Here is a 20,711-nt window from a genome sequence, read left to right as displayed (position 1 = left end):
CACTACAAAAGACAGCTAATGATGATATCTATAAACAAATATATAGTGAATTTATATTTGTAACTAGACTTACGTTCATGATATCAAAATTAAGAAATTGTAATGGATAATTTATCAAAGGCCAATTTTTAAAATATTGTAGGAGTCCATATTTAAATTTGCAAACTATTTAATTAGAGGCTGATGAGAGAGTCTGTTTAGCTATAATTCTGAACCAGAGATGTCTGTCAGTATATCTATATCAGTATATCTAATAGATTCCTCTGTTATACCTGAAAATAGTAAAATAATGTAAATGAGCCTATGAGCCTATGAGCTATGTAGGTGTAATTATTACTTCTTTTATATATTTACTCCATACAGGAGTACTTCTTTTAATATCTATCTCTGTATTCGCACATCTCCAAGTAGAAAACTCACTTACGCTTAAACTTGTTTTTGCACTCCCTATCTCACTCTTGTCTGCTCTCAAAGAAGAGAATGAAAAGTACAAAGAAGCATGTTGTCACTAGAGCCTGTCCTTCTCTTCCTGTTGTCCAGGCGAATCCTCATGCCAACAAAGATGTTGTTCCCATTGAAGCACCGATTATATCTTCTTACAATGACCGGATCAGGCCCTTGCTCGACACTGTGGACAAACTACGGAACTTGAATGTGATGAGGGAAGGGATCCAGCTTCCCACCATTGTTGTGGTTGGAGATCAGTCTTCAGGTAAGTCAAGTGTTCTTGAGTCCTTGGCCGGAATCAGTTTGCCTCGTGGGCAAGGAATCTGCACTAGGGTTCCTCTTGTGATGCGGCTTCAGCGAAGTTTAAGCCCTGACCCTGAGATCTGGCTTGAGTATAATGACGCTACTGTTCATACTGATGAGGCACACATTGCTGAAGCGATTTGTGCTGCAACTGATGTGATTGCTGGTATGACTTCTCCCTTCCATACTGTTTAATATGTTCAGTTTAAACTTGCAAGACTTTGAAAATGCAAACTTATCTGATGTATTCCACATCTAAATCGAGCTAGCTACTGGTATAGAAGTCCCTGAAATAGCACATGTGCATTTACAACTGAGTACTCTAGAGGTGTTTAAATGATTTTGAAAACAGAAACCACACCTTTATCTGACATATACACATTCTAATGAGCTAGCTACTTGTATAGACGTCCCTGAAACTACATGTGCATGTATTAATTGACTGAGTGCTAGAGGTGTTAGTAGGATTCTAAAAATGAAAACAACACCTTTATCTACATAGACATTCAAACGAGCTAGCTACTCACATAGAAGTCCCTGAAAATACATATGCATATATGTAACTGAATAATAGTGCTAGAGGTGTCAATAGGATTCTGCAACTCCTAGTGGATCTTAAGTGATCTGATTTTGTTTTTTTTTCCATGATGTTACATTAGTTTTGGCTTTGCTATTTGATGGAACTTCGGACTGAGTGTTATAGTGGTGTTCTTGATTTTGATAAGAACTTGTGTAACCTCATGTTGCAGGTTCTGGTAAAGGTGTTTCAGACACTCCCCTGACGCTCCACGTGAAAAAGGCTGGTGTTCCAGATATCACCATGGTTGATCTCCCTGGAATAACCCGTGTTCCCGTGAATGGGCAGCCTGAAAACATCTATGAACAGATTTCCGGGATGGTTATGAAGTATATCGAGCCACAAGAATCCATCATCCTCAATGTCCTGTCAGCGACAGTTGATTTCACAACTTGCGAGTCAATACGGATGTCCAAGCAGGTTGACAAAACCGGTGAGAGGACTCTGGCTGTTGTCACAAAGGCAGACATGGCTCCTGAAGGGCTCCTGCAGAAAGTAACAGCAGATGATGTAAGTATCGGACTTGGTTATGTCTGCGTAAGAAACCGCATCGGAGAAGAGACGTACGAAGAAGCCCGGATTCAAGAAGAGTTACTCTTCAAGACCCATCCAATGCTTTCCATGATCGATGAGGAGATTGTAGGCATCCCCGTTTTAGCTCACAAGTTGACACAGATCCAAGGAATGATGATCTCCCGGTGTTTGCCTGAAATCGAAAGAAAAATCAACGAGAAGATGGAGTTCAGTATCCTCGAGTTTAACAAGCTTCCCATAGTAATGGCTTCTACTGGAGAAGCATTGATGGCACTAATGGATATCATAGGCTCAGCAAAAGAGTCTCTTTTAAGATTTCTCGTCCAAGGAGACTTCTCTGAATACCCTGATGATCAAAGCATGCATTGTACCGCCCGCCTGGCTGAAATGTTAAACAAGTTCTCAGATAATCTACAATCGCAATCTGAGGCCGTTTCAGAGTTCTTGATGGATGAAATCAAAATCTTGGAAGAGTGCAAATGTATCGGATTGCCTAATTTCATACCAAGATCTTCTTTCTTAGCAATCCTCTCACAACATGTTGATGGTATACAAGCCAAACCGGTTGAGTTCATCAAGGAGATATGGGACTACATTGAAGTTGTCATCTCATCAGTCATTGCCACATATTCTGATAACTTCCCACAGATTCAATCATCCATCAAAAGAGCTGGTCGTAATCTAATGAGCAAGACTAAAGAACGTTCAGTGAACAGAGTAATAGAGATCGTGGAGATGGAGAAGCTTACTGATTACACATGTAACCCAGATTACATGACGTCATGGACTCAGAAGACTACTTCACAGCAAAACTTCATCGACGCTGTGATGCACGATGAGAATAAACCTGAGAAGTTTGCTTTACATGGATTTGGGGATGTGAAGATCTCGCATCTGCGTAAGTATCACGCTCATCTGCTGCAACAGGCCTTCGATATGAAGATGAGGATCACATCGTACTGGACGATTGTACTAAGAAGGATCGTGGATAACCTTGCGTTGTATCTTCAATTCTCGGTGAAGAATCTTGTCAACAGCGAGTTTCAGAAGGAGATCGTGGCGGAAATGGTGGATACAAGAGGCGGCGGAGGAATTGAGAGGATGCTGGAGGAATCGCCGTCGGTGGCGAACAAGAGGGAGAAGCTGAAGAACAGTATCAAGCTGCTGAAGGAGTCGAAGGATGCTGTGGCCGCCATCGTTGACCAGAACTCTGGTTATGGAGATCGTTGATCAATGATTTGCTTCTTTCTTCCGTCGAGCTATGGTGAGTTGGGTCGGGTATGGAGATAGTCGGGTCGGGGTTTTTGATGCTTGGTTTGGACCTTTTGTAGTTTTTGAACTTTGGGATATGCTTATGTTATGTTTTTAATCTCTTTGTATGATAATGTAACAAAGCTATGTTAACGTTGTGTTGTCTCTACCGTATGGAATGAACTCTCAAGTTATAAGTTTCATCAAAAAGAAATGAAGGTGGAATTTATTTACTCCGGCAGTTAATTCTGTCAAATCTGGAATTATGACTTTAATATTGCAACTATTATTAATTACTTTACGTGACTATTGGTAAATAAAGTGCGGTAGATTAATATGAATTGAATACTTAAAAATATCCATAATACTTAAGCAAAACAAACGCAACCTATTATTATACAAAACATAACGTAAGTTTTCTTCTAAAGATACCAATGTACACAATCATAAACTTTGGTTATATTTGTCTAATTGTCTTCAAGATATAGAATTATAGATATAGAGCCTGCATAAACATGTACGAAGAGAACACTCTCAAGATATCTGATATAAGATAATGATCAATGCAACAAAGATACTTTATCCTATTACTAGAGAACTTGTTATTTTATTATTAGTTAAGAGTCTTTTATTCTAGCTTTATATATAGCTTAGCGTTACATTATCCAACAAACAACACAAAAGCCCAACTCTTAAAAGGCCCAACATAAAACCCGACCCGACTTTACCAAAGCGAGAGATCGTTCAACGACCTTCTCAACACCCAGAGTTCTGATCAACAATGGCGGCCACAGCGTCCTTAGACTCCTTCAGAAGCTTGATACTCTTCTCCACCTTCTCTCTCTTGCTCGACACCGACGGCGACTCCTCCAGCATCTTCTCAACTACTCCTCCTCCGCCACTGAGATTCATCAACTCCGCCTCCATCTCATCCTGAAACTGACTGTTCACAAGATGTTTGACAGAGAACTGAAGGTAGAGAGCAAGGCTATCCACAATCCTTCGTACAACGATCGCCCAGTAAGCCGTGATTCTAACCTTCATATCGAACGCTTGCCTAAGCAATTGCACGTTATACTTCCTTAGATGCGAAATCTGAAAACTTCCAAATCCAGATGAAGTTAAGTTGCAGACTGTATTGTTCAGCACAGCATTGATGAAGGTTTCTTGAGAAGCAATCTTCTGAGTGCAAGCTGTCATGTACTCAGGGCTACATGTGTAATCGGTTAGTTTCTCCATCTGGACGATTTCGATTACTCTGTTAACTGATTGTTCCTTGATCTTGGTGATTAGATTACGACCTGCTCTTTTAACTGAGGATTGAATCTGTGGGAAGTTTGCAGAGTATTTGGTAAGAATAGACAACAGAACACCTTCAATGTAGTCCCAGGTCTGTGTGATGAACTCAACGGGCTTAGATTGAATTGAATCAACTCGTTGTGATAGGAGAGCTAGGAAGGCAGGAATTGGGATGAAGTTAGGCAGTCTAATAGATTTGCACTCTTCTAGGACTTTGATTTCATCGATTAAGAACTCTCCCGTCACGTTCTGAGGTTGTTGTTGTGCCTGGAGATTGTCTGTGAGTTGGCCTAACATATCAGCCAAACGAGCAGTGGATTTCATGTTTTGATCATTTGGAAACTCAGAAAAATCGACTTGGACTAGGATTCTTAGGAGAGATAACTTGGTGGAACCAATGATGTTCATCAATGTCCTCGAAGCTTCCCTTGTAGAAGTCATTACCATTGGAAGCTTATTCAACTCGAGGATACTGTTGTCCATCTTCTCATTGATTTTTTGTACAATGCCCGGTAAACAACGGCTGATCATTACCGCCTGGATTTCAGTTAGCTTCTTAGCTAAAACAGGGATACCAACAATCTCATCATCAATCATGGAGAGCAGTGGATGAGTCTTAAACAGTAACTCTTCTTCCCTCCTTGCTTCTTCGTAGGTCTCTTCTCCAATTCGGTTTCTGACACAGACGTAGCCTAGACCGATACTCACATCATCTGCTGTTACTTTCTGTAGGAGACCTTCAGGAGCCATATCAGCCTTTGTCACAACAGCTAGAGTTCGTTCACCGGTTTTGTCAACTTGTCTTGACATGCGAATGGATTCGCAGGTGGTGAAGTCGACCGTAGCCGACAGAACATTGAGGATTATCGATTCTTCTGGCTTAATGTATTCCATGATCATCGCAGAGATCTGCTCGTAAATATTCTCCGGCTGTCCATTCACTGGAACTCGAGTTATCCCAGGAAGGTCGACCATGGTAAGATCTGGGACACCAGCCTTCTTCACATGGAGGGTCAGAGGATTGTCTGAGACCCCTTTACCAGATCCTGGAACAAAGGTATATTTATGATTACTCATCGTTTCAACAATTCACAGCAATAATATGTTATTCTCAAACATGCTACACTCAGCTAACACATTTAGGCTTTAATATACTGAGTCTTATGTTGTGCTTCCAGTGGTTGAAGAGACTCATTCTAAGAATATGTTTTGCAGGTTTATACAATGTAACATACTTGACATCGTGATAAAGAGAAAGTGAGATCGTACCAGCAATTGCGTCAGTTGTGAGACTAATAGCTTCAGCAACATGCTCCTCATCAGTATCAACTCTTTTGTCAGCGAACTCAAGCCACATCTCAGGTTCAGGACTATGACTACTCTGGAGTCTCATCACAAGAGGAACCCTAGTGCAGATTCCTTGTCCACGAGGCAAACTGATTCCTGCTAACGACTCAAGCACACTCGACTTCCCCGAAGACTGGTCTCCAACCACGACAATGGTGGGAAGCTGGATCCCTTCTCTCATCACATTCAGGTTTCTCAGCTTGTCGACAGTGTCAAGCAATGGCCTGATACGGTCATTGTAAGATGACACAAGTGGTGCTTCAATGGGTAGACGCTCGTGGATATTTGTGTTAACTATAGAAAGAGAAGACATCCCGTCTTCGACATTGGGCATCTTACTGCCTCCCATTTTTGCTTGAGTTTATTAAACAAAAGAGACTGAGATAGTAGGAAAAAGATTAGAGGCAGAGAAGAAAGGTATTTGGTGAGTGAAGAGACTCTTGTTGGTGGTGGCATTTATAGAGTAAAATGGCTTGCGTTGGTGTGACGTTTGGTGTTTTGACGTTTAGGAAGTAGAAGTTTGAAAGTTGTTCATTTACAAGAGATAAATGTAAATGTTGACATTTGGTGTTTAAGTATTTAATTTTAACCTTTTACGAAGCACTTGGTATTAGGGTAACTGTTAAACTATTATTCTCATGTTCATGTATTATCTCTATCTTTATCTTAGCAGCTATATATATATATATATATATATATATAAGTGGGGTTTTACAAGTTATTTTTAATTAGAATGACCAAATTTGGGAGCTATTTTTGGTAAATGATAATTAGCTAGAAAGATTTTTTTTTTTTTTTGGTAAACTTAGCTAGAAAGAAATTATGTAAAAGTAAGAGAACAGACAATATTTTCAGTATCCTAGTTTTATTTTCACAGGTGACCAAGAAAAAAAAAGTTTTATTTTTCACTATGTTACTGTTATTTCAAGGTTCAAAAGTGGCAGACTAGAACCAGGTTTAACCATTTTTTAGCCACTAAGAACTTTGAACCCCCATATATATAGATTCATAGATTGAAATTTGTGATTTGAACTTTAGTCCCTTTACCTTGTGATTATCTATGTTTTCAAGATATAATTTAACTTTAGCTTAAATATTTCACCAATAATGCAATAATAAATAATTTTTCTCTTATAAATTTTTATAAAAGCATTAATATAAAATTTAGTTTATTAAACAAGAAACACCACATAACATATAAACAAACAGATCACAACTTTGAAAAATAAACATTAACAAACCCTAGAAACACGATCTTTCTTCACCAAGCAATCGCGACGATCTCCTTATCAAATTGATTAATCGTTTACTAGATGCTTCACAGAGATACGAAGCGAGGTAACCTCAACGAATCGATATCCAACAATACGGTTCAACAAAGAACTGACAAAGCAGTATATATTGTCATGAAGCTGATTTCTGAGTCGAAGATGTTATGCAATCTGGGTTTCATACTTACACATGTGTGAATCATTCATCTTCTCCAGACCTCAAAACAATCTCAACTACTCTGTTCACAGATTGTTCCTTTGTCTTGCAGATTTAGAGGGAAGTTGTCTTAATATTTGGTAATGTAAGAACAACTTCAACGTAGTCAAGAGCATAAAACTCAAACAACACTTAATTTTGGCAATTAAAGAAAATTGCATATACAAGCAAATAACATGGAAATGTGAAAGACTACCGCAAATAGGGGTTTAGAAATTTTGATCGGGTTGATCTCCTCAGAGGCGGTTTTGCAGCTAGTCGGGATATCACCACTTCCTGAATCTGCTTCAGCTTTTTAACTAAAACAGGAATGCCTACGATATCCTTGTCTATCAAGGAAAGCAATGGATTGTTACTGAAAAGTAACTCTTCTTCTTTGCGCGCTTCATCAAAGCTTTCATCACCAACCCGGTTTCGGATACAAACGTATCAAAAACCGGTACTCACATCATCCGCAATGAGTTTCTCCAGCAGCCCTTCAGGAGCTATGTCAGCCTTTGTTACCACATTCAAAGTCTTTTCCCCTTTTTTGTCGAATTTCTTGGAAATCAGTATGGACTCACAAGTTGAGAAGTCATCTGTGGCTGTTATAACATTAAGAATGATAGAATCCTCTGGCTTGATGAACTTCTTAATCATATTGTAAATCTTTTTAGAGATTCCATCTACAGGAACTCTTAAACCAGGGAGATCAACCAACGTAAGATCAGGAACATCAGTCGTCTTCACATGGAGAGTTAAGGGAATGTCTGCTACACGTTCACCAGATCCTGCAATACAAAATATCATTAAACACTAAACATAATTATCAAGATTTCATTATGTGTACACATCTAATTTAACTTCAGGGACTGGTAACTAAATGAACTATACAGAAATAAATGCAGAGCATACCAGCGATTTCATCAGTAGCAGTGCCAATTGCATTAGCTATGTGTTCCTCATCTGTAGTAACAACTTTACCTTTATACTCAAGGTATATCTCTGGGACAGGGTTGGAGCTTTTCTGAAGCTTCACCACCAGCGGAACCCGAGTGCTTTGTCCTTTCCCACGAAAACTGCCAAGGACTCGAGAACACTAGACATCCCATAGCCGTGGCCTCCCACCAAGACTATGGTCGGGCGCTGGATCCCTTCTCTTCCCAGAGTCAAGTTGCTGAGCCCTTCTACGATGTTATGAAAATGATCGTTGTTGGGAGACACAATGGGCACTTCATCAGTGGAATCATGCTCGTCGGGCTCGTCGGCTAAAGAAGGAGAAGCCATCGGCTCATGCTCGTTGGTTAAAGAAGGAGAAGCCATCCCAGCTTCGACATTAGGGATCTTGCTGCCTTGCATTTTTGCTAAAAGAGATCCAGGAAGTAGGCAAAAGATAGAAACAGAGAAGATGGTTTATTTAACTTTCTTTTTTGGTGTAAGAGACTCTCACGATGGGGTGGTTACATTTATAGAGTTGCTTGTGATGACGTTTGGTGTTTTAACATTTTACGAAGTAGAAGTTTGAAAGTTGTTCATGGTTTTTAGCACAAGAGAGATTAATGTAGTAAATGTTAAATTATTATCTCTATCTTCCATTCTTTTAGCTGTCACTTCGAAACAATTTAATCTGGTAATATTTTCAATATTTCACTAAATTTAATTAACTAATGCAATAAAATATTTTCATAATTTATTTATTTTATAAGATCATTAATTCAAGACCACCGCATAACGACGTTAAGCGTAGAGAAGAAAAAAAACAGTTTTAAAACATAACAGAGAGATAACCGAAGTCTCAAACTTTGAAAAAAAAAATTAGAAAACCCTAAAAACACGATATTTCTTCACCAAGAAGCAATCGCTTAACAATCTCTCTACCCAGAATTCTGATCAGCAATGGTAGCAACTGCTTCCTTGGACTCTTTCAAGACCTTAATACTGTTCTTAAGCTTCTCCCTCTTGCTCGTCATCGACGGAGACTCCTCCAGCATCTTCTCAACTTCTCCTCCACCACCAGGACTCACCAAATCCGCAACGATCTCCTTATGAAACTGGTTGTTCACAAGATTCTTCACAGAAAACTGAAGGTAGAGAGCAAGGTTATCCACAATCCTTCTTACAACGATCGTCCAGTAGGCTGTGATTCTAACCTTCATGTCGAACGCTTGCCTAAGCAACTGTGCGTCATATGTCCGAAGATGCGAAACCGTAACCTCCCCAAAACCATATGCAGTTAATGAGTGAACATTCGAATAATTGTTTACTACGGTATAAATAAAGTTTTCTTGTGCAGCAATCTTCTGGGTGTAAGCTGTCATGTACTCAGGGTTACATGTGTAATCCGTCTGTTTCTCCATTTCAACGATCTCAATCACACGGTTCACTGATTGTTCCTTGATCTTGGTGATTAGATTCCGGCCGGCTCGTTTGATTGAAGATTGGATTTGTGGGAAATTTTCAGAGTATTTGGTAAGAACAGATAACAGAACACCTTCAATGTAGTCCCATGTTTCTGTGATGAACTCGACCGGCTTCGTATGAATTGCATCAATACGTTGTGAAAGGATAGCTAAGAAGGCAGATCTTGGGATGAAATTAGGCAATCCGATAGTCTTGCACTCTTCTAAAACTTTGATCTCATCCATCAAGAACTCCTCTATCACTGGCTGTGCATGTAGATTGTTTGAGAATTGGCCCAACATGTCAGCTAAACGAGCTGTAGAGTGCATGGTTTGATCATCTTGATAGTCAATGAAGTCTCCTTGTACAAGAATCCTTTGGAGACACTCCTTGGCAGAACCAATGATGTTCATGAAAGTCATCAAAGCTTCTTGTGTTGAAGTCATTACCATTGGCAGCTTATTCAACTCAAAGTAACTTACTTCCATCTTCTCTTTGATCTTCTGTACTATATCAGGCAAGCAACGTGAAATCATTGTTCCTTGTATCTGCATCAATTTTTTAGCTAAAACCGGGATGCCAACAATGTCATGGTCAATCATAGAAAGCAATGGATGAGTCTTGAAAAGTATTTCTTCTTGCATCCTAGCTTCTTGATATGTCTCGTCACCTACACGGTTCCTTACACAGACATAACCTAGCCCGATACTCACATCGTCTGCCATTACTTTCTCTAGAAGACCTTCAGGAGCCATGTCGGCTTTTGTCACGACAGCCAGAGTCCGTTCCCCTGTTTTGTCAACTTGTCGAGACATACGGATGGATTCACAGGTGGTGAAGTCTACTGTAGCTGACAGAACATTGAGGATGATGGATTCTTGTGGCTCGATGTACTTCATAATCATCCCGGAGATTTGTTCGTAGATGTTTTCTGGCTGTCCGTTAACCGGAACTCGAGTTATCCCAGGGAGATCAACCATTGTAAGATCAGGAACACCAGCCTTCTTCACATGGAGGGTTAAGGGAGTGTCTGAAACCCCTTTACCAGATCCTGCAACATTAGTTACAAGTTTCCAGCAATACATTCAGATTACTAATAACACATGTATATGCTCAAGTATACTTAGTTTTCTAAGTGTGAGTGAGACTAATTTTAAGAATCTCTTGCAGATTTATATCATATAACATACTTTTTTAACACTGTGATATAGAGAAATAATCCATTTATTAGTCACAAATATGCTATAGTTAAATTGCAGTATGAAAATTCAGATTCCTTGAATAACACATATGCTCTAATATACCTAGTTTCATGTTAGGCTTTCTATGTGGGAGGAGACTAACTTTAATACTTTGATAAAAATTCAGAAGTTACCAGCAATTGCCTCAGTTGTGATGCTAATAGCTTCAGCGATATGCTCCTCGTCAGTATCAACTCTTTTGTCATTGAACTCAAGCCATATCTCAGGTTCAGGACTAGTACTTCTTTGGAGTCTCATCACAAGAGGAACCCTAGTGCAGATTCCTTGCCCACGAGGCAAACTGATTCCGGCTAAGGACTCAAGAACACTTGACTTCCCTGAAGACTGGTCTCCAACCACAACAATGGTAGGAAGCTGGATCCCTTCTTTCATCACATTCAGGTTTCTTAGCCTGTCTACGGTGTCAAGCAACGGTCTGATGCGGTCATTGTAAGATGACACAATTGGTGCTTCATTAGGGACATGCTCGTGGAGATTTGTGTTGGCTATTGAAAGTGAAGACATCCCACCTTCCACATTAATTTCATAAACATTCGGCATCTTACTACCTCCCATTTTTGCTAAAGATTTAGAAGAAAACCAGAGACAGAGAAAGTAAGAAAAAGAAAAAGACTTGAGGTTTTTAGTGAGTTAAGCTCTTGTAGGTGGTGACATATATAGAGTGGATGCCCTTGGGTGTTTTAACTTTTGTGAAGAAAAAGTTTGAAAAGCTGTTCCTGATACAAGACATTTGGTGTTTTAGCTTTTGCAACGTATTTTGAAAGTTGCTCCTAGATTTTAGAACAAATGTAAAATACTAATAATATACATTATTCACATGTGTTATTTTATCTCTATCTTTCTTTAACAACTGTTCATCCCATTCGGTAATACAAAACAGTAAAAGTTTAAAAGTTTTTACTAGTAAAAATTAGAAAGAAGGTTGTAATCGATATTGTAATCCACTTTTGTGAATGAACGCGTTTTTCTAATAAGGGGTAATAATGGTGAGTTCACACTTCACATATATATATATATATATATATATTTTTTTTTTTTTTTATGTTTTCCACTTTTGTGAATGATACTGATTTCTTTTTGATTATGCTCACAAGGCCAATGAAGCTCTTGTAACTTTACTTTACTTATGTACGGACTTGCTCTTTATTTTTCTTTTCCTCTACCGAGCAAACCCATCATACGAAGTTATTGACTTTATTCGACATTTCCTAGTCTACTAAGTAAACTTCTTTTTTATTTTATTGGAGATAAATACAGGAAATGGGTGAATCTGTGCCAAAGCGTTCTATGGTCTAGTTTAGTGGTTAAGACATTGGAATCTGAATTTTGGTAACTGTTGATTTTCAAGTCTCAAAATATGTTTCTTTGGGACTTAACAACTGAATTGAAAATAATCTAATGCTTTTTTGAAGTATATGGAATAATCGGAACCAAGATGAAAACATATTCATAAACTAATATAATTATCCTAGATCATATTAGAATAACAAATTCACTATATTTTTTAGTCTTTAAGGTTGACGAAAATTTTTGTTTAAAAACAAAAAATAAGGTTGATGAAATTAAATTCTGCAATAAAATTCATAAAACATAAAACTAGAAGAATTCATTCCAATCGGTAAAAAGACCACATTACGTTTAAGCTTAATAATAGCTTAAAACGTTACGACAATAAAAGGCCCAACTCCAAAAAAAAAAACCACCCATCAGAGAGCCCTAAAAACCCGACCCGACTAAACCGAAGCAAATCAATCAACGATCCCCAATAACCAGACCCGCCGACTTCACCAGAAGCTTGTGAAAGAAGCAATCGCTTAACGATCTCCATACCCAGAGTTCTGATCAACAATGGCAGCCACAGCATCCTTCGACTCCTTCAACAGCTTGATACTGTTCTTCAGCTTCTCCCTCTTGCTCGCCACCGACGGGGACTCCTCTAGCATCCTCTCAACTCCTCCTCCAGCTCTTGGATCCACCATTTCCGCCACGATCTCTTTCTGAAAATGACTGTTGACCAGATACTTAACAGATAGCTGAAGGTACAGAGCAAGGTTGTCCACGATCCTCCGCAGAACGATCGTCCAGTACGATGTGATCCTCATCTTCATGTCGAACGCTTGTTGCAGCAAATGAGTGTGATACTTTTCTAGATGCGAAATCTTCACAGTCCCGAATTCATTGAAGGAGAAGTATTCAGGTTTGTTGAAATCATCGTTCAAAACAGCATTTATGAAGTCTTTTTGTTCACTAGTCTTCTCCGTCCAAGACGTCATGTACTCAGGATTGCATGTGTAATCCGTCAGCCTCTCCATCTCAACGATCTCCATCACTCGCTCCACTGATTGTTCCTTGATCTTGGTAATTAGGTTTCGACCGGCTCGTTTGATAGAAGACTGAATCTGGGGAAAGTTTTCAGAATACTTGGCAATCACGGATGAGAGAACAACTTCAACGTAGTCCCATATCTTCTTGATGAACTCGACTGGCTTGTCATGTACGTTATCAACATGTTGTGACAGGATTGCCAAGAAGGCTGACCTGGGGATGAAATTGGGCAGTCCAACACACTTGCATTCGTCAAGAATCTTGATTTCATCCATCAAGAACTCAGTCACATCCTTGGGTTTCGCTTGCAGATTGTCTGAGAATTGGCTTAACATATCAGCCAAGCGAGCCGTACAGTGCATGTTCTGATCATCTGGGAACTCAGAGAAATCTCCTTGGACGAGGATTCTTAGCAGAGACTCCTTGACAGAACCAATGATGTCCATCAATGCCATCAATGCTTCTCCAGTAGAAGCCATTACCATTGGTAGCTTGTTCAACTCCAGGACAGCGGTCTCCATCTTGTGATTGATCTTGCGTACAATCTCAGGCAAACAACGAGAAATCATAGTAGCTTGGATTAGCATTAGCTTCTGAGCTAGAACAGGGATGCCTACAATGTCATCATCGATCAGGCTTAGCATTGGATGAGTCCTGAAAAGAAACTCCTCTTGCAACCTAGCTTTTTCATACGTCTCTTCTCCTATGTGGTTTCTGACACAGACATAGCCTAATCCAATGCTCACATCATCTGCAGTTACTTTCTGCAAGAGACCCTCAGGAGCCATGTCAGCCTTTGTCACGACAGCCAGAGTACGTTCACCGGTTTTGTCAACTTGTCTTGACATGCGAATTGATTCGCAGGTGGTGAAGTCGACGGTAGCTGACAGAACGTTCAGGATTATTGATTCTTGTGGCTCAATGTACTTCATGATCATCCCAGAGATCTGCTCATAAATGTTCAGGCTGGCCATTCACTGGAACTCTAGTTATACCGGGAAGATCGACCATGGTAAGATCTGGAACACCAGCTTTTTTGACATGGAGGGTCAATGGAGCGTCTGAGACCCCTTTGCCAGATCCTACATCACAGGTAGTCAAAACTGGTTAGCCTCAAACACATAAACTATAAAGTTCTATCATATAGCAAAACTAATGTAAAGAGCAGTAAAAATATCATATCAGTAAAGACCAAACTAGGAGTTCCAGAATCATATTTATAACACCTCTAGTCACTAGCTTGTACTCAGTTTTATGTTGACATCTAAATTTAAGGACTTCTATGGTAAGTAGGTAACACTGACATTTCAACATAGAGCAAACTAGTATAATTAAGAACGTGAAAAAAAAAAAACAGAACATTAAAGACCCAGCTAGGAGTTCCAGAATCAAATACCACTTGTAGTACATTTATAAAAGCAGCTTCTAAGGTAAGTAATGTAAATATCTTATTTCTAGCATCCATGTTTTAGATTAAAGGTCGCATTCTAGGTAATCTCTCTAGCAAGTTTGCAGCAAAGTACACTTAACAGTGAGAGAGAGAAAGGGAGAAAGAGGGAGGAAAAAGAGAAATTACCAGCAATCACATCTGTTGCAGCACAAATAGCTTCAGTGATATGTCCCTCGTCCGTAGGAACAACTTTGTCACTATACTCAAGCCAAATCTCTGTTTCAGGGCTAGAGCTTCGCTGAAGTCTCATGACAAGAGGAACCCTAGTGCAGATGCCTTGTCCACGAGGCAAACTGATACCTGCCAAGGATTCAAGAACACTGGACTTCCCGGAAGATTGGTCACCAACCACGACAATGGTTGGAAGCTGGATCCCTTCTCGCATCACATTCAGGTTCCTTAGCCTGTCGACAGTGTCAAGCAACGGCCTGATCCGGTCGTTGTAAGAAGAAACAATCGGTGCTTCAATGGGAACCAGAGCTTTGTTGTCATGAGAATTAGTTTCAACAATTGCAAGAGAAGGAGCGGTTCTAGTGACAACGTGCTTCTTTCTACCTCCTATTTTGATTCTTGAGACAAGAAAAGAGTAGAAGTGATAAGAGACAGAAAAGAGAAGCTTTAGTTAAGGGTAAGTGAGAAACTGAGAATTGACTTAGAGATATGCAAAGATATATATAGAGAGATTAGGACTTGAGTATAAGAGGAATATACGTAAGTACGAAAGAAGTAAATTGCATGAAATGATGCAACTAGCGTGCATGTTGATGTTGGAATTGAAAAAAGCTAATTAAGTCGGTAATTGCACCTATATTAGCTCATAGCTGAAGCTAAAAAGTCTATTAAATCCTTCATTATATGTGTATTTGAATATTTTAGTGGCTCCAATTGGCTAAATTCTCCGGTGTTGACGTTTGGAATTTTTGTATGAACACCTTTGGAATTATGATGACTAAAGGCGTGGCTAAGCTAACAAAGGGAAGCTCATAAATATACTTGATAGATTTCGTTTCTCGGGCTCAACACTTGGTAATTTCGAATGGTGTTGTAGACTTGTAGCAGATGATTTAAGTTATGTAGACAACGTTCAGAACATAATTTCTTGGAATAAGTGTTCCCATTAATGTTAAAGTAGAAAGTTGTCTACTCTCTACTCTCTTGTTTTATTTAACTATGCATAGCGAGTGAATTAATAACATTATCCTAGCTTGGTTTAGAATATGATGTCAAGATTCTAAATGTATTTGTGCTTTACAGGTTTCATAGAACTAACTAAGCATCAAACTCCTAACTGTTCTCCACATAAATCTCTCATGCGTTTTGAAATAGGCAAACGTCACAAATGTTTTTTTTTATATAAGTTTAGTAGGCTTTTTTGCAGCCAGTTTATCGCTTCTAATCAGCTTCTGATGATTAGTGATTGAGATAGGATTTGTGGACACTAGTTTAATGAAGAAGATCGTCTTTGTCAGTAATTCAAGTAATTAATTTAATAGCTTAATCAATCGGTTACCATACCTAAAAAAAAAAAAGTTAAAAACATAAACTTTAAAATCTGAAAGTTAAAAGAAACACAAAAGGCCCAACTCCACAAAATAAAACCCATAATAGGCCCTAAAAAACCCAACCCGACTTAATCGAAGCAAACCAATCAACGATCTCCATAACCCGACCCGATCTTCACCAAAGCTCGGATCGAAAGAAACAATCGATCCTCAATTCTGATCAACAATGGCGGCCACAGCATCCTTAGACTCTTTCAGTAGCTTGATACTGTTCTTCAGCTTCTCCCTCTTGCTCGCCACCAACGGAGACTCCTCCATCATCCTCTCAACTCCTCCACCAGCTTTCGCATCCACCATTTCCGCCACAATCTCCTTTTGAAACTGACCGTTCACGAGATGCTTCACAGATAGCTGAAGATACAGCGCAAGGTTGTCCACTATCCTCCGCAACACGATGGTCCAGTACGATGTGATCCTCATCTTCATATCGAAAGCCGGATGCAGCAGATGAGCGTGATACTTTCGCAGATGCGAGATCTTCAAATTCCCGAATCCAGTCACAGAGAAGTATTCAGGTTTGTTCCCATCCTTCAATACAGCATAGACGAAGCTCTCTTGTTGGTTTGTCTTCTGAGTCAAACAAGTCATGTAGTCAGGGTTACATGTGTAGTCTGTGAGTTTCTCCATCTCGACGATTTCGATTACTCTGTTTACTGATTGTTCTTTGATCTTGGAGATTAGATTCCGACCTGCTCGTTTGATTGAAGATTGAATCTGTGGGAAGTTTTCAGAATGTTTAGTAATGACTGATGAGATAACGTCTTCAATGTAGTTCCATATCTTCTTGATGAACTCTACTGGCTTGTCATGTACATGTTGTGAGAGTATAGCCAAGAAGGCTGATCTAGGGATGAAATTTGGTAGTCCAACGCATTTGCATTCGTCAAGGATCTTGATTTCATCCATCAAGAACTCGGTTGCGTCCTTGGGTTTTGCTTGTAGATCATCTGAGAATTGGCTCAACATATCAGCCAAGCGAGCAGTACAGTGCATGTTTTGATCATCTGGGTATTCAGAGAAGTCTCCTTGGACGAGAATTCTCAATAGAGATTCAACTCAAGGACAGCAGTTTCTAGCTTCTGGTTGATCTTGCGTACAATTTCAGGCAAACATCTGGCAATCATGCTTGCTTGGATAAGCATTAGCTTCTGAGCTAACACTGGGATGCCCACAATGTCTTCATCGATCAGGCTTAGTAGTGGATGAGTCTTGAAAAGTAACTCTTCTTGTATCCTTGCTTCTTCATATGTCTCGTCTCCTACGCGGTTTCTGACGCAGACATAACCAAGTACAATACTCACATCATCCGCTGTTACTTTCTGTAGGAGACCTTCTGGAGCAATGTCTGCCTTTGTGACAACAGCCAGAGTCCGTTGGCCGGTTTTGTCAACTTTTCTAGACATGCGGATGGATTCGCAGGTGGTGAAGTCGACCGTAGCTGACAGAACGTTGAGGATTATCGATTCTTGTGGCTCGATGTACTTCATAATCATCCCAGAAATCTGCTCATAAATATTTTCCGGCTGTCCATTCACTGGAACTCGAGTTATCCCGGGAAGATCGACCATGGTAAGATCTGGTACACCAGCCTTCCTTACATGAAGGGTCAAGGGAGCATCTGAGACTCCTTTACCAGATCCTGCGGCACAGGTATATTTGTAGTACTCAATCAATAATCATAGTCAGTACTTGTTAGCCTCTCTGACATATAATAACACTGTAAAAGTTCCATCATATAGCAAAACTAGTTTAAGCAGCTTAAAAAAATGGATGAGTAAAGACCAAATTAGGAATATATATATATACGCATCTAATTTCAGGTTTTTCTATGACAAGTACATAAATAACTCCTTTCAAGCTTTCAAGTTTCAGTCTTTCAGATAAACCTCTCATTCTCAGTCATCTCTCTTGCAGGTTTGCAGCAAAAACACACTTAACAGAGAGAGGGAGAGAGAACCTACCATCAATCACATTTGTTGCAGCACGAATAGCTTCAGCAATGTTTTCCTCGTCCGTAGGAACCACTTTGTCCCTGTACTCCAGCCAGATCTCAGGTTCAGGGCTAGAGTTTCGCTGAAGCCTCATGACGAGAGGAACCCGAGTGCAGATTCCTTGCCCGCGAGGCAAACTGATACCTGCCAAGGACTCAAGAACACTTGACTTCCCTGAGGACTGGTCTCCAACCACGACAATGGTGGGAAGATGTATCCCTTCTTTCATCACATTCAGATTCCTCAGTGTGTCCACAGTGTCAAGCAACGGCCTGATCCGATCATTATACGAAGTCACAATCGGTGCTTCAACAGGAACACCATCTTTGTTTCCTCGGGACTTTTTTTTGACAACTGCGAGAGATGGAGGGGTTTTAGTTACAACTTTCTTCTTACTATTTACCATTTCTTTTCGAGAGAAGACAAGAGTGGAGGGGATAGAAACAGAAAAGAGAAGTTTTAAGGTTAAGCGAGATGTCTTTTTCGAGATATATGCAAACGTTTGAGATACTAGAAGGGCTTGTAGCCTTGTAGTGTATAGATAAGAGGATGTAATGTAATAATGTAAGTAACGTGTGCATGTTGGAACTATAAAAATCCCTAATCAAGTCCATAATTACACCTCTTTAGCACATAGTTGAAGCTAAAAAAAGTCTCTCTTAAAACTGTTATATGTGTGTTTAATTAATATTTTGCTGCCTTCAGTTGGCTGAATTTTCCTATGGGGACGTTTGAAAGGAAAAGTTATTGCTGGTAAGTTCACTTTGATGTACGCTTGAAAGTTGAAAGCTATAACGAAAGACAGAGCTGACAGAGGGAAGCTCATAGATACATCTTTAGTCCATAATTAATTATATAGCTAACTCACATCTGCTTGAATGTCATATATATATCCTTTGTTTCAATTTTAATTCATTGAAAATTCAAATTTGGATGGTACAGCAATTTAGAAGATTTGTATTTGTTGTATATATAGATTTATATCAAAAAAAAAAAAAAAAAAAGGAGTCACTTGCTTATGGTGGTGAATTGGTGTCAGTCTGGTGATACTATATATTGCATCCTTGATATTCTTTATTAAAAGAAGTATTGCATTAATGAATAAACTAAATATTACAAGGAAGCAAAACCTAACTCATTATAGTAATGCAAAAAAAAAAAAAAAACTAAAAGAATCTGTTGTCTCACTGTTTAACAATTAAACGAACGTTGACACTCGCTAAAAAAACAGAGATGTAATGATAAAAGACTAGAATGCTAAGATCAAGGCCAGCAAGCTAAAGCCGATCCGAGAAGCTGACTTCGAGGCACCGCTTTGAAGAGGTGATGGAGCCATCTGATGCTGATACTGTGGAGCGTTGGCTGGTGAAGGAGACGAGGAAGAGCTCGGTGATCGGACCGGTCTAGGAACCGGAGCAGCCACGGGACCCAACGAGGCTGGTAAAACGTGAATTTGAAGTTTCTGTCCCGACGTGCAGTGGCCAGGAACTCCGCATATGAACTGTTGGAGTCCCGGTTTGGTTAGACTGATTGAGTCGGATCCACTTGTGTATTTCATAAGCGGTTTAGACGATTCACACTTCTCGAAATCATTGTGAGTAACTTCAGTGACGTCGTGGAAATTGTTGTTGTATGCGAACACCAAAGTATCTCCCACTTGAAAAGTTCTTGAAGAAGCCCAAGTCTCGTAATCTCCCATCATAGTCCATCCCTTCGAGTCGCCTACCTTGTGAACGGTTCCTCCAACAGTAACTCCAAAAAGAGCTACAAGAATCAACAAAGATGTGAAAAGCACGTTGTTTTTAATCAAAGCCATGATCGTATTTCTGGTTCTTAACTTTGGAATGAGAGAAACAAAGTTTAAGAGAGATATGGAAGTACGTAATGAGTTTGTTTGGTGAGAGGTTGAGAAGGGGGCTACGAGTTCTTATATAGAGACAAGGTCGTCCAAGGAGTCGGTTGAAATAAATCCTGTCCCTTTTGGGATTTGAAGATTTGGATATTCCTTAGGTATTGTCTTTTCCTTTTTTCCATTATACCTTTTCTAACTTAGATTTCTTTTTTATTCCAACAAATTTTTTTCTTTTTAATTTTTGTATAATTGAAATTGATGCACAGTCGACTTATGACAACCACTTGCTATATATATATTTTATTTTAATAACAGATGTTAATAATTATAGGCAAAAAAAAAAAAATGAATAAAAACATAACGAAAAATAATACATCTTTTTTTGCTCCTAAGAAATTAGGTTTTTGGGGGTTTTTTCATGTTCCACAAAAATTAGGGATACATAAACAGACTCTGCCTAAATTTTTTCATAGTTATTTTTTTTATTTATTCCAATTTTAATCACTTTGCAAATTCAAAGATATATGACCCGGTACAGTATTTAAAGATTGGTCTTGATAATTATCGAGTATAAATTTTGATATCTTGGACACAAATCCACTTTGCAACATATTTATTTCTATATTATTATAATTTTAGTAGGT

General features: G+C 39.2%; 3 protein-coding genes, 1 long non-coding RNA gene and 4 pseudogenes across 7 annotated transcripts; 1 reads left to right on the top strand and 7 right to left on the bottom strand.

Annotated features, from left to right (window-relative positions):
* Positions 1–383: 383 nt before the first annotated feature.
* LOC104703640 (dynamin-related protein 4C-like) lies at positions 384–3,326 on the top strand. The gene is made up of 2 exons (XM_010419684.3): positions 384–916; positions 1,500–3,326. The coding sequence occupies exons 1-2, from the start codon at positions 481–483 to the stop codon at positions 3,089–3,091; spliced, it is 2,028 nt and encodes a 675-aa protein (XP_010417986.1). The 5' UTR covers positions 384–480; the 3' UTR covers positions 3,092–3,326.
* Positions 1,227–2,751, bottom strand: LOC104703639 (uncharacterized). 2 transcript variants are annotated; one of them, XR_754225.3, is made up of 4 exons: positions 2,611–2,751; positions 2,367–2,451; positions 1,895–2,243; positions 1,227–1,813 (listed from the first exon to the last, which is right to left on the bottom strand). It is a non-coding gene; the product is annotated as an uncharacterized LOC104703639 (long non-coding RNA). The 2 variants fall into 2 exon arrangements; XR_015562638.1 differs by lacking the exon at positions 2,367–2,451 and having other exon boundaries at positions 1,895–2,033.
* A 420-nt stretch (positions 3,327–3,746) lies between the features above and the next one.
* Positions 3,747–6,107, bottom strand: LOC104703638 (dynamin-related protein 4C-like). Its single transcript, XM_010419683.3, has 2 exons — positions 5,681–6,107; positions 3,747–5,457 (listed from the first exon to the last, which is right to left on the bottom strand). Exons 1-2 carry the CDS (start codon positions 6,105–6,107, stop codon positions 3,869–3,871), a joined length of 2,016 nt encoding a protein of 671 aa, XP_010417985.1. The 3' UTR covers positions 3,747–3,868.
* Positions 6,108–7,438: 1,331 nt separating this feature from the next.
* On the bottom strand, positions 7,439–8,584 carry LOC104705146 (putative dynamin-related protein 4A pseudogene; annotated as a pseudogene).
* Positions 8,585–8,905: 321 nt separating this feature from the next.
* LOC104703637 (dynamin-related protein 4C) lies at positions 8,906–11,636 on the bottom strand. Its single transcript, XM_010419682.3, has 2 exons — positions 11,001–11,636; positions 8,906–10,676 (listed from the first exon to the last, which is right to left on the bottom strand). Exons 1-2 carry the CDS (start codon positions 11,440–11,442, stop codon positions 9,100–9,102), a joined length of 2,019 nt encoding a protein of 672 aa, XP_010417984.1. The 5' UTR covers positions 11,443–11,636; the 3' UTR covers positions 8,906–9,099.
* A 999-nt stretch (positions 11,637–12,635) lies between these two features.
* Positions 12,636–14,261, bottom strand: LOC104705144 (dynamin-related protein 4C pseudogene; annotated as a pseudogene).
* Positions 14,262–16,374: 2,113 nt separating this feature from the next.
* LOC104705142 (dynamin-related protein 4C-like) lies at positions 16,375–18,621 on the bottom strand (annotated as a pseudogene). Its single transcript, XR_015562793.1, has 2 exons — positions 18,186–18,621; positions 16,375–17,863 (listed from the first exon to the last, which is right to left on the bottom strand). The product of XR_015562793.1 is annotated as a dynamin-related protein 4C-like (transcript).
* Positions 18,622–19,402: 781 nt separating this feature from the next.
* LOC104705141 (mavicyanin pseudogene) lies at positions 19,403–20,080 on the bottom strand (annotated as a pseudogene). The gene has a single exon (XR_015560676.1). The product of XR_015560676.1 is annotated as a mavicyanin pseudogene (transcript).
* Positions 20,081–20,711: the final 631 nt, after the last annotated feature.

Source organism: Camelina sativa, chromosome 7 (genome assembly GCF_030686135.1).
Source record: "Camelina sativa cultivar CO46 ecotype springtype chromosome 7, ASM3068613v1".
NCBI classification, from domain to species: domain Eukaryota; kingdom Viridiplantae; phylum Streptophyta; class Magnoliopsida; order Brassicales; family Brassicaceae; genus Camelina; species Camelina sativa.
This window is presented reverse-complemented; position numbering and strand designations above follow the sequence as displayed.

Excerpts from the sequence above, each read along its gene's own strand:
- LOC104703640 (XM_010419684.3), top strand. The coding sequence starts at position 481 with ATGAAAAGTACAAAGAAGCATGTTGTCACTAGAGCCTGTCCTTCTCTT. Across the intron at positions 917-1,499 it reads TGCAACTGATGTGATTGCTG|GTTCTGGTAAAGGTGTTTCA; the intron begins GTATGACTTCTC and ends CTCATGTTGCAG.
- LOC104703638 (XM_010419683.3), bottom strand. The coding sequence starts at position 6,107 with ATGGGAGGCAGTAAGATGCCCAATGTCGAAGACGGGATGTCTTCTCTT. Across the intron at positions 5,458-5,680 it reads CACAACTGACGCAATTGCTG|GATCTGGTAAAGGGGTCTCA; the intron begins GTACGATCTCAC and ends CCTTTGTTCCAG.
- LOC104703637 (XM_010419682.3), bottom strand. The coding sequence starts at position 11,442 with ATGGGAGGTAGTAAGATGCCGAATGTTTATGAAATTAATGTGGAAGGT. Across the intron at positions 10,677-11,000 it reads CACAACTGAGGCAATTGCTG|GATCTGGTAAAGGGGTTTCA; the intron begins GTAACTTCTGAA and ends CTAATGTTGCAG.